Genomic DNA, 13546 nt, shown 5'->3' with positions numbered 1-13546 from the left:
GGCTAGTCACTGACCTTCTCTGTCCTTCAGTTCCCCTATAAACTGGGGAAAAGATATCTGTCCTCCCACCCCCTTACATTACTAGCCACATGTGAGACAGGGATTGTGTACATTCTGATTATGTTGTAATCTATGCCAGTGCTTAGCCCAATGCTTGGCCCATAGTAAACTCTCATGCCATAGCAGTTGCCATTATTTTCACTACAAGTGACTTCTGAGTGACTCTGTAGTAACAGCCTCAGATACCCTATGGCAAGGTAGTGGGGTGGGGGGAAGGGGGCATAGGTCAGGCATTGACCAGGATACAATAGTCCCAATAGGTAAAATAAAGAGAAATGTAGCAGTGTTATAGATTTAAAATAGAAAATACTCATGGTATGGGTCTTTTGACTCATGTGCAGGTGCCAGAGCACTGAAGGAAGAGAACTTACTGATTTGACAATGACACTGCATGTGCTCAAGTTTGCCAACTGTTCAGAAACAACAAAAAGTAAACATCTTTCCATTAGTTTTACTTAGTTATTTATTAACATATGTCAGTGGTAGTTGGGAAGCAGCATGGCTCAGTGGAAAGAGCATGGGCTTCAGAGTCAGAGGTTGTGGGTTTGAATCCTGACTCAGAAATTTGTCAGCTGTGTTTAGTACAGTGCTCTGCACACAGAAAGCGCTCAATAAATATGATTGAATGAATGAACTGTGTGACTTTCAGCAAGTCACTTAAATTCTCTGTGCCTCAGTTATCTGTAAAATGGGGATTAAGACTGTGAGCCCCACATGGTACAACCTGATTACCTTGTATCTACCCCAGTGCTTAGAACGGTGCTTGGCACATAGTAAGCGGTTAACAAATATCATCATTATTATTATCAGCACTTAGAACAGTACTTTGCACATAATAAGCACTTAATAAACGCCATTATTATTATTATTATTATTATTGTTATTATTATTGAAAGGCTCTAATGGCTAGGTCAAATACTCATAAAAGGTTGCCTTTAATTGATGAGATTATCAGAAAAAATAGCAAAATAATGATTAAATGAATTCCCACAGTGGCTGGTTTATTTTTAATTATCCATGTAGAGCTGTCAGCACAAAAACTAATGTGTGCATTCTGTAATGCATAAATATCGGAGGATTTCTGTGGTTCATTCCTTTTGACCTAAAATTTCAGAAGTGGCATTGCTGTTTAAGCAAAAAGGCAGAATAAAAACCAGAGATCCCACACAAAATCATTTTCCTTTGACCTTTAAAGGCTGTTTCCTGTTTGGAATCAAGTCTATTTTTAAGGGCTTATCTTCTGACATGCATTGTTGTGAAGATAAATAATGTGGAAATGTAAGATCTTAATATGTATGTTGACCTATTTATGAGTTATTTTTGAAAGGTGATAACTTATTAGTTGCCATTCAAAAGAAAAAGCACAAAGGATGTGTTCAGTTCTGTGATGAAAATGCTAGTCGCTAGGATTCAAATTTTTTTTGTGTGAAATGTGATTAAAGTTTGGGTATACTTATGTATTCAAGTTATCTGTCTTTTCTGAAGCAGGGTCCGATGAATGCAGAGGCTAATAGGGAAGCAGCATGGCGTAGTGGACAGAGAATGGGTCTGGGTGTCATAAGGTCATGGGTTCTAATCCCAGCTCTGCCGCTTGTCTGCTGTGTGGCCTTGGGCAAGTCACTTAACTTCCCTGTGCCTCAGTTACCTCATCTGCAAAATGGGGATTAAGACTTTGAGCCCCATGTGAGACATCAATTCTGTCCAACCTTGTTTGCTTGTATCCACCCCAGTGCTTAGTGTGGTGCCTTAATAAATGTCATATTATTATTATTATTGTTATTATTATTATTATTATTATTATTATTATTATTATTATTATTATTAATCGGTATACAGCCCTGGGACCACAAGTGTGGGATGAACTTGCAAACTTCCTCCCCTTCCCGCTACGTTTAAGGGAAATTATGTCACCTCTTTGCCTATCCAATTTGCTTGCTGCATGGGTTTATTACTAATGCAGGGCAATTACTGGCTCCCGCTTCCAAGCTATTCATTTGCCACTGGAAACTTCTCAGTGCCCTGGGGAGTGGAGTTATTCATTTTGTTGTTTGAGGGATGGCATTAAGCAGAGAGCGAATAGAAAGAAAAAAAGTGAGTTTGGTGTAAAAAAAGGATTTTAGGGATCAGCATCTCTCACCACTCCAGTATATACTTCACTCTGCTGCCTGGATCATTTTCCTACAAAAAACGTTTAAGACATGGCATCCCGCACCTCCAAAAACACCAGGGGTTGCCCATCCAACCTCCGCATCAAACAAAATCTCCTCACCATTGGCTTTAAAGCATTTGACCTCCTTGCCCCTTCCTACCTCACCTTGCTGTTCTCCTTCTACATCACTCCTCTGGTGTTAACCCTTCTCACAGTGCCTCAATTTTGCCTGTCTCACTGCTGACTCCTAGCCCACGTCTTGCCTCTGGCCTAGAATGCCCTCTCTCCTCAAATCTGACAGACAGTTACTCTCCCCACCTTCAAAGCCTTAATGAAAGCACATCTCCTCTAAGAGATTTTCCCAGACTAAATCCCACTTTTCCTCATCTCCCACTCCCTTCTGCTTCGCTCTGACTTGCTCTTCTCTCCTCTCAGCCCCACAGCACTTATGTACATGTGCAATTTTATTTATTTATATTGATGTCTGTCTCCCCCATTCTAGACTGTGAGCTTGTTGTGGGCAGGGAATGTGACTGTTTATTGTTTTGTTGTGCTCTCCCAAGTGCTTAGTATAGTTCTCTACACACAGTAAGCGCTCAATAAATACAACTGAATGAATGAACTTGTTTTAATGTCTATTTCCCCTCTAGACTGTAAGTTCCTTACGGACAAGGAACGTGATTACCCACTCCATGATATTACACTCTTCCAAGTACTTAGTTCAGTGTTCTGCTCAAAATAAGTACTCAATAAATACCATTGACTGATTGATTGATTGACTCTAGATTGATTGATTGACTCTAGAAAGTCCCCTCTAGAGTGTGCAAAGCACTGTACTTGTACTAAGCGCCTACATGGGATAAGGCCTGAGTCCAACCCAATGATCTTGTGTCTACCTCGGCACTTAAAACAGTGCTTGACACATACTAAGTGCTTAGCAAATACGATAAAGAGATCAATTTTTGGTCCACTTATGGCATTACAAGCAGGACAATCCTCATTATAATAATAATAATTATGGAACTTGTAAACACTTTCTATGGGCCACACAGTACATTAATTCATACATGCATATAATACATATAGTGCCATCAGAGTCTTCCATCTTGGGATTTAGGACTGTAAGCCCCACGTGGGACAACCTGATCACCTTGTATCCTCCCCAGCGCTTAGAACAGTGCTTTGCACGTAGTAAGCGCTTAACAAATGCCATCATCATCATCATCAGATCAGACACAGTCTGATTTATTCCACCAAGAACAGAAGGATGGCATTAGATTTCCATTTCTCTCCACTCCCGGGTGGACAATGTACTCCACTGAAACGCATTCTAATTTTGCTTTGTCCCCCTAGGAGCTGTGAAGCCACCAGCAAAAACTCGGTTGCATTTTTAGGCATCCCGGTAGAAAGTAAGCTTCTTGATGGCAGGGATCCCATCTCCTGATTTTGTTGTGTTGTATATTCCCAAGCACTTAGTATGCTCCTCTGAACATAGTAAGTGCTCAATGAATACCACTGACTGATTGATCTCACATCCTCTCGACGGTGAGCCCATTGTGGGCAGGGAATGTGTCTGTTATATTGTTACATTTTACTCTCCCAAGCACTTGGTACAGTGCTCTGCATGCCGTAAGTGCTCAATAAATACGATTGACTGACTGACTGCAGCCCTTTCTCCTGGAGGACTCTCCAGGCAGCAGCTGGCTGACCAGCTGATGGGTAAAATCCCTTCTTTATCTAGTACTGCTGAACTGAGAGCTTGTTTATCTTTGGCAAAAAAAAAATCCCATAAGTTAAAGAAGTTTTAAAAAATTAGGTGTGGAATATTTTGAACATAGATAATCATTTGAGTGTAAATTTTTTAAAAAATTAGCTCGAGGTATAAGTGGACAGTGCAAAAATTTGAAAATGTCTTTTGTTTTTTGCTGTACTTAATAATAATTATGAAAATTATGATATTTGTTAAGCCCTTACTACGTGGCAGGCACTGTTCTAAGTGCTGAGATGGATACGAACTAATTGGATTGGACACAGTCCCTGTCCCTCATGGAGGCTCACAGTCTCAATCCCCATTTTACAGATAAGTTAACTGAGGCACAGAGATGTCAAGTGACTTGCCCGAGGTTACACAGCAGACAAGTGAGCCTACTATTGGGTAGGGACCGTCTCTATATGTTGCCAACTTGTACTTCCCAAGCACTTAGTACAGTGCTCTGCACACAGTAAGTGCTCTATAAATACGATTGAATGAATGAATGAACAAGTGACAGAACCGGGATTAGAAGTCTGGTCCTTCTGACACCCAGGCTCTATCCAATAAGCCACACTGCTTCAGCCACTGACACAAAACCATCATCAGTAACTCTCAGATGCAACACACTCAGTTCAGTACTCCTATCCTTCGGAGAATCACCTCTTTGCTACTGAAATAATCCCCATGGCTGCTCTTCACCCCAAACGGAAGAAAAATGAAAGCCAACATTGGCGTAAACTTCATTACATGCTAAGGAGAATGTTCCCAGTATTCTAACAAGACAATCAAGAACTCTAGCTTATATCTACCCCAGCACTTAGTACAGTGCCTGGCACCTAGTAAGCTTTTAACAAATACCATAAAAAACCCCAGAAACCAGGGCATTCACCAGGTTGCATTCCTAATGAACCCAGGGGAGAAAAGAACAAGTGATTGAGAATATCTGATGATTCAGATTCTCCTCTGGCCTCTTCAGCCGACAAATACTTACAGCTCTGGCAATGCATCTCAGTAGGACCCCAGCAGCGTCCAGTGCAGGATTTGTGGCAGCGCCCACCTACAGACAGAAAGAGAAGGACATAAATTAGACCCACAGATCCTTACATTCTTTGGCTATGGGCCATTCCTCAAGGGAAGCATCTGCTTCTCCTTTATGAGGAGTTTTATGCCGTGCTCCAATTGAAACATAGCCTATAAAAAGGCCACTTAAATAGCAAGGCCTGAATGTCAGACATACATGAAGTCGAAGCCCAATCTCCCAGGGTTTCACAACCACCTATCATTTCATTGAAAGATTGCACTTGTGAAAATTCAAGAAAGCCCCTCTTGCAGTAAGAAAACTAAGCATACATGGATATCAAAATGAATTTTCCCTCAGGCTACCTAATCATTGAACCTGGATGCCTTCAGTGATTTCAGAGTGGCCCTTAGCATTGGATATCATGGATGAAATAATGGGATAAAAATGAGAAGCCCTTTAAATTTCCCTTTATATTAAAAGTGGATGACACTGGCAGTGAAATATATTTATGCGCATGATAGTGGTTGAAAAGATGAGCTTAAAACCGACAGTCCAATCATCCCATCCCCACATCAAGAATGTCACAGTGTTGTGCAGAAGGGTTAACTATGTGGTGCTTCCGTAACTGCATTCAATTATATCTCTTAGCATAATGATCCTCCCACAGCATCTGCTTGAAAGCAATGTTTTCTTTATTCAGAAAGAGCCTTCCTGGTTTTTCCATGTCCCATGTCCCCCAACATTCATTTAGTGACCTTGCACTGTCTGTTGATAAGCCTCACTGTATGCTAAAAGCATTTCCTTTGATCCACTTTAGCTCATCCTTAAGCGATCGTTTTCACATGTAGTGTGGACAGGTCTAGCCCAATGGAGCTCTTCTGAAGGGAGCAGAGCTTCAGTGCTTGTAGAATGACTTTGCTACTGACAGTCCTGTCTTGTCACTTGTTCTTGAATATGGATTGAGGATGATACTGATAGAACTATTCCAGAAGTCAGATATGTTATCTGGGGTGGATACAGTCATCATAGAAGGCTGGAAAGCACAAATCTGTGTACCACTTCAGAGAGGTCTGAAGCTTAATGCAGCATGGCCTAGTGGAGAGAACATGGGCCATGGAGCCAGAAGACCTGTATTCTAATCCTGGATCTGCCGCTCACTTGTTGTGTAACCTTGGGCAAGTCACTAAAGTTTTCTGGGCCTCAGTTTCCTCAACTGTAAAATGGGGATTAAATATCCGTTCTCTCTTTGACCTGGACTGTGAGCCTCATTTGAGACAGTGGGACAGGGACCATGTCCACCTGATTAACTTGTATGTAATCCAGCACTTAGAATAGTGTTTGCCCCATAGTGAGTACTTAACAAATATAATTATAACAACAATAATAGTAATAAAACCACCTTACAGCTAGACTCTGACAGTCTTGCCACCTTGGAAGACACACTGACACCTGTTTTTCCACTTGTTCATCTCTCAGAACACTGCAGGTTGGTGTGCTTCCAAAGTGCTATAATTCTGTTATCTCCTGGAAGTTGGCAGTGCCCAGCAATAAACCGCTTCATCTGGACCCCAAACCAGCTGTCTGTGTCTAAGGCCAAACTCACACTGGTCATAAAGAATGGAGCCAAGGATGCTTCTGATATGCCTTTATCAGCTCTCCCCAATTCCACTCTACTTCTTGATTTCTTACTGCAGCCCAGCCCATACACTCTACTTCTCTAATGCCAACCTTCTCACTGTACCTTGATCTCATCTTTTTTGCCTCTCACCCATTGCCCACATCCTTCTTCTGGCCTGGAACTCCATTCCCTTTCATTTATGGCAGACCATCCCTTTCCCCACCTTCAAAGACTTACTAAAATGATATCTCTTCTGAAAGACTTTCCCTGACAAAGCCCTCATTTCCCATACTCTCCCTTCTTCATTACCTATGCACTTGGATCCACACCCTTTCAGGGGTTGATATTTTCCCCTCCCTCTGCCCTTGAATATTTTGAATTTTAAATATATTCAAAATTTATTTTAATGCCCATCTCACCTTCTAGAATATCAGCTCCATATGGGCAGGAAAGCAGCATGGCCTAGTAGATAAAGCATGGGCCTGGAAGTCAGAAAGACCTGGGTTCTAATCCTGGCTCTACCACTTGTCTGCTGTGTGAGTTTAGCCACTTCACTTCACTTCTCTGTGCCTCAGTTACATCATTTGTAAAACGGGGATTAGGACTGTGAGCTCCACATGGGACATGGACTGTACCCAAACTAATTAGCTTGTATTTACTCCAGTACTTCCAGTACAGTGCCTGGAACATGGTAAGTGCTTAACAAATGCCATTAAAAAAAAGAAAAACAAATATGACAAAAACACATTTGTTATCTTGTATTCTTCCAAGGACCTAGTACAGTGCTCTGATCCCCGCTGCTTCTAAGTATAATAATAATGATGGTATTTATTAAGTGCTTACTATGTGCACTGTTCTAAGCATTGGGGTAGATACAAGGCAATCAGATTGTCCCACATGGGGCTCACAGTCTTAATCCCCATTTTACAGATGATGAAACTGAGGCACAGAGAAGTTAAGTGACTTTACCAAAGTCACACAGTTGTCAAGTGCCAGAGGTGGGATTAGAACCCACGACCTCTGACTCCCGTGCCAGAGGTGGGATTAGAACCTACGACCTCTGACTCCCAAGCCCGGGCTCTTGCCACTAAGTCACGTTGCTTCAAGTAAACATAGTAAATGCTCAATAAATATCAGTGATTGAACAATGGAATTCATTGAGCGTTTATTGTGGCAGAATACTGTACTTGTGAGCCCTACCTAAAGGTCAGGGACTGCACCTAATTCCCACCAATGTATTCTTTCCCAGCACTTAGTACAGTGCTCTGCACAAAGTAGGTGTTTAATAAGTACTATTCCTATACTAAAATGGAGTAGGTAGACAAAATCCCTGCCCTCAGTCTACTACATAGAAACAGGCTTTGTACAAGTTTTTTTCCAACAGTCTCAAGGCCACTCAATTCTCCCCATCTCGAGATTGTGCACTGTCTTCATCCACACTCACCTCAGCTAAATGTTTTCTCTTCCTAACAAACACTGCCTCCAGGATGAGAGCGCTTGATCATTTCTTCTGAGTCTGCCTGATGTTATTTTATCCTTTGGTGGGATTAAGACCCCATCCAGTGGAGTAAATAGATCTGCAACCACTACCTTCCTTGGGTATGGGGACTTGGGTGACTTTGAAAGGAGGAGAACTACTATGTTTTTCACTATACTGAACTGAAACACAACTCAGTGGAATGAACAGCATCTGGATGGATGAAGCATTTGTATCTTAAGGCGACCCATGGTTTTTTTTGTCTTCAACAACCTACAACAAAGAAGCAGCAAGATAACATAGTGGAAAGAGCATGGGACTGGGAATCAGAGGACCTGAGTTTCAAACCTGGCTCTGCCACTTGTCTGCTGTGTGACCTTGGCCAAGTCACCTAACTTATCTGTGCCTCAATTATCTCATCTATAAAATGAGGATTAAGATCGTGAGCCCCATGTGGGACAAGGACTGTGTCCAACCTTACTATCTTGTATCTACCCCAGTGCTTAGCACTGTGCCTGGGCACATAATAAGTGCTCAACAAATGCCACAATTATTATTGTTGTTACTTTTAAGCATTAAAATATGTACAAGAGTCAAAATGAAAATTGAATGTTCAACTGAATAATCATATAGAGTGCTTAGAATGGATATAAGTAAGTGCCTGATTATCTTTTATCTACCCAACGTTTAATATAATGCCTGGCACATAGTCTTGTCTTATGCTGTCGAGTCGTCTCCTACCCATAGCGACACTATGGACATATCTCTCCCAGAGTGCCCCACCTCCATCTGCAATCATTCTGATACCATCTCCACAGAGTTTTCTTGGTACAAATACAGACTTGGTTTACCATTGTCTCCTTCCGCGCAGTAAACTTGAGCCCCCGCCCTCAATGTTCTCCCACACTGCTGCTGCCCAGCACAAGTGAGCTTTGGCTTGTAGCAGATTGACTTCCACTCTCTAGCCACTGCCCAAGCTAGGAATGGAATGGTTATGCCTCTGCTTGATGCTCCCTTCCATAGTCGAGACAGCGTGGCTCAGTGGCAAGACCATGGGCTTGGGAGTCAGAGGTCATGGGTTCTAATCCCAGCTCTGCTGCTTGTCAGCTGTGTGACCTAGGGCAAGTCACTTAACTTCTCTGTGCCTCAATTACCTCTTCTTAAAATGGGGATTAAGACTGTGAGCCCCAACGTGGGATAACCTGATTATCTTGTATCTACCCCAGTGTTTAGAACAGTGCTTGGCACATAGTAAGCGCTTAACAAATTCCAACATTATTATTATTATTAGAGTACTGGAAACTCCCCAGGTGTGACCCTGAGAGGGGTTGGCACATAGTAAAGGCTTAAATTCCATAACAACAATCGAAAAACAAGAACAATAGCTACCTCTCCTTCACCTCTTGTTTGTCTTAACCCCTCCACTGAGTGGTCCCATAATATTCAGGGCAGAAGCCAACAGAGACTGATGGGTCAGAAGGGCACTTTCTCCCCATCTGACCCTCCTCCCTGTTTGGAAGAGAATGGTATAGTAAATTACTCTGCCTTCAGCCACCTCTTTTAAAGCAGAATCCTGACTACATTCATTCAAAGCAATCATTCCCAAGAAGCTCTGTTGCTGACATCATCAGAGTATAATTTCCTGTCACTCTCTGCCATCTGTTTATTTAGATCGCAAAAGCATTATAGCTACATAATGCAAACTGATTCTGGCTGACAGGAAAAGGCTCCATCTGGCCTGAATAATATAACTTTAATCAGTAATAATGATAATTATTATTAAGAACCTACTGGAGTTCTTTTGTATGAAGCTAATAAATCTAAATTGATTTATAACAACGGAAATTAGAAAAGACTGCAAGGGAAATCAGCACACAATGAAAACTTTTCTCCGCCAAACTTTTTGATGAGAGTGTTTGGTGTGAGGGATGATGGATCAGGCCAATGCTGGAGATGGGCTAAAACCTTTAATTGGTCTGACTGCGATTGGTTCACCTGCAAACTTCTTTAGCTGGTTTCCCACAGAGATTTCTTTCCTCAAAGAAACAGATTAGGCATTTTGTTTGGTCTTTTATTGCCAAAATAAGACTTGGGGATGAGAAAACTCATGACTAAGGCCAGACTTCAGGACAGGAAGGGAAGAAGTAGCATCTAATGGATAGAGCATGGGCCTGGAAGTCAGAAGCACCTGAGTTCTAATCCTGGCTCTGCCACTTATCTGCTGTGTGACCTTGGGAAGCTCACCTAACTTTTCTGCGTGTCAGTTAACGCATCCGTAAATTTTGACTGTGAGCCCCGTGTGGGACACTTTATCTATCCCAGCATTTAATACAGTGCCTGGCACATAGTAAGTGCTTAACAAATGCCTTATAAACAAATAAATATAAATTTAAAAAAAGAGATCCCCCTCACTCTAACCTGGACTACTGTGGGATTCTGTGACAGGACTTTGAGGCAGAGGGAGGGTGGGAGTTTAAAATAAAAATATTCCAAGATAATAATAGTGGTATCCCCTCCTCCCCCCTCTACATTGTAAGCTCATTGTGGACAGGGAATGTGTCAGTTTAGTGTTATATTGTATGCTCCCGAGCACTTAGTAAAGTGCTCTGCACACAGTAAGCACTCAAATATGATTGATTAGCTGACTGACTGACTGGTATTTGTTAGGTGCTTTTTATGTGCCAAGTACTGGTGCAGAAACAATATAATCAGGCCAGACAGTTTCTGTCCCACATAGGACTCACAGCTTAATCAGGAGGGAGAAGAGATATTGAATCCCCATTTTGCAGATGAGGAACTTGAGGCACAGAGAAAATTAATGATTTGCCCAAGGTCACACAGCAGGCTAACTGAGATTAGAACCTAGGTTCTCTGATTCCAAGCTCATGTTCTTTCTGCTTGGTCACATCACTTTCTACCTGCTCTACTGGCTTTTTCCCAAGCACTTAGCACAACATTCTGCACCTTATAAACACACTAAATACTATATTGGCTGACAAAGGTGTCGGGTGCCATGTAAGGATCAGGCAGGGCACAGAGGACCAAAAATCGGTCTCCTTGGTATGAAATCGGAAGAATAGCCATCCTTACAGCAACTGTTTGAGAAAATGACTCTGCCTCCTATAATACTTGTCACCATTTCTGCTTTGTGCAGGATCCTGTGACCAGATGTGAAGGTCTTGGCCATACTCCCATCAGGAAATCTCCCTGGCTCAACATCCTCAGAAGTCACTTTGAAGGAGCTTGAATATGGCTACCTGTTTTCTCTTTCCATGCTTTGGTTTGGCAGGGTCATGAGATAATTTGCATATATATTGAAAGATTTGGTGGGAGACCTAAGGGGAAGACAGGAGGGCTGCTTTTATTGGGATCTCACTGCCAGCACTGTCTTGCCATTTTCATGCCATTTACTGACAGTCCTGTCTTGTCACTTGTTGTTGAATGTGGATTGAAGATGATACTGATAGAACTATTCCAGAGGTCAGATGTGTTATCTGGGGTGGGTACAGTCATCATAGAAAGCTGGAAAGCACAAATCTGTGTACCACTTCAGAGATGTCTGAAGCTTAATGCAGCGTGGGCTAGTGGAAAGAACATGGGCCACGGAGCCAGAAGACCTGGGGTCTAATCCTGGATCTGCCGCTCACTTGTTGTGTAACCTTGGGCAAGTCACTTAACTTTTCTGGGCCTCACAATAATCGAGGCATTTTGAAGTATTTACTATTTGCCTAGCATTGTACTAAGCACTGGCTTAAATACAGGATAATCAGGTCCCACTTGGGGCTTCACTGTGAGTAGAAGGGAGAACAGGTATCAAATCCCTGTTTTGTAGATGGGAGAACTGAGGCACATAGAAGTTAAGTGACTTGCCCAAGATCACCCAGCAGGTAAATGGTGGAGCTGGGATTAGAACCTAAGCCCTCTGGCTCCCAGGCCTGTGCTCCTCTTTTCACTGTCACACTGCTTCCCACTAGGCCACCCTGCTCAGAGACCAAGAATCTGAGCATAGAGGTAGGTTTTTACCTGAGTTGAATGATCTCAGTACTGGGAGAACTCTGGCCACCTGGAGAGGGAAGGAAGCGACTGCAGATTTTGGAAACCACTAGAATCCAGATACACTGCCCTTCTAGCCACTTTGCCCTAAACTGCTCTTGTATTTATCGTCATCCTTGTCTCGTATTATTTTTGTTTGACCTTTAATGTTTAGTCTTTCCTTATCTGCCTGTCACATTTAACCCTACATCTCCTACCCTGATTATACTGGGAATTCCTTGAGAGCCAGAGACTGTGTCTCCAATTCTCACTGTATATTTTTTTTTCCAGCCCTTCATTCAGTGCTTTTGCATGAAGCAAATGTTTAATAAAAATGTCTAATAACTGTCCCCTTTCCTGCCTACCGACTCACGGCACCTATTTGTCCCAGTGAGATCGTGATGAACAGGGACAAGAATGTATACCTGTTGTTACACTGCACAAAACAGTAACACTAAAATCAATTCCTTCCACCAGATTCTCGGTTTTGAAATCTCAGGGACAAGACGTGTCTGAGATTCACTATGGGACACAGCATTACTGTCACTACATGGAGTGATTAGTACAGTACTTGACATCCAGTAAACACTCAATAAATTCTGTTCATTGTTTGATCTGCACTAAGGGGCATTTAATATTTAGGCTGGGATGAAGATGCTGTTCATAACCGTTGTGGTGTAAATTAAGGGCTTATTTTGCCAATCACTGTTCTGAGTGCTGAGGTTAATGAAACTTTTATACTCACTCCAGCACCAGAACGTTTACATAAATATTCTTATACACTACTGTTTCCCCTACTCCCACTTTAACAGATGAGAAAACAAAGGCCCAGCTAAGTTAGGTGATTATCCAACATCACTCAGCAAGCAAGTGGCAGATTCAGGATTAGAAACCAAGTCTCCTGACTACCAGGGGTTTGCTCTTTCCACTAGACCAAGGTTCTTCTCAATGAAGATGAAAATGCTGAGCATGATGTTGGCTTTTTAACAGAATGCATTTTAACATTTTATAAGTGGACATCCCAGTAAGCAAAGCAAAGGGAGAAAAGAAAGAAAAAGCACAGAGACAAAGGATAGATCAGAGTCTACTCTTTCTTACACTACCTTGTTTCTCCCTCAAACAGGGAGACTTTTAAATGGATCATCTTTCCCTCAGGCCTCACTGCTCTGCACTCACACTGCCATGGCCAGACTTTTTCTTTATGGTGAACCATGGCAAATGTGTGTATTTCATACCCTCAGTAACAGCTTAGATGGCATGGTTGCCAAATCCTTGCTTGTACATTTGGCTTTGGAGGTGAGGCAGCATATCTGAGCTTCTTTCAACTCCTGGAGATTCGCACATGGAAGTTAGAAAATTTAGCCTGCCGTTATGATGCCATGACAGCCGAGAGGAGCTTTAATTTGTCTCCCTGTGACACTTTCCATTAGGCATAC

At 42.2% G+C, this 13546-nt stretch overlaps 1 protein-coding gene across 2 annotated transcripts in view; it reads right to left on the bottom strand.

Moving 5' to 3' along the window:
* The window catches only part of ERBB4 (erb-b2 receptor tyrosine kinase 4), a 1221345-nt gene that overhangs the window by 369898 nt on the left and 837901 nt on the right, over positions 1–13546 (bottom strand). For both annotated transcript variants that reach the window (XM_038749108.1, XM_038749109.1), the window contains exon 5: positions 4954–5019. In XM_038749108.1, coding sequence (XP_038605036.1) covers positions 4954–5019 — 66 coding nt within the window. The remainder of the gene's footprint in view (positions 1–4953; positions 5020–13546) is intronic.

Source organism: Tachyglossus aculeatus, chromosome 7, assembly GCF_015852505.1.
Source record: "Tachyglossus aculeatus isolate mTacAcu1 chromosome 7, mTacAcu1.pri, whole genome shotgun sequence".
Classification (NCBI taxonomy): Eukaryota; Metazoa; Chordata; class Mammalia; order Monotremata; family Tachyglossidae; genus Tachyglossus; species Tachyglossus aculeatus.
The sequence above is the reverse complement of the archived record's forward strand: the minus strand, read 5'-3'. Positions and strand labels throughout refer to the sequence as shown.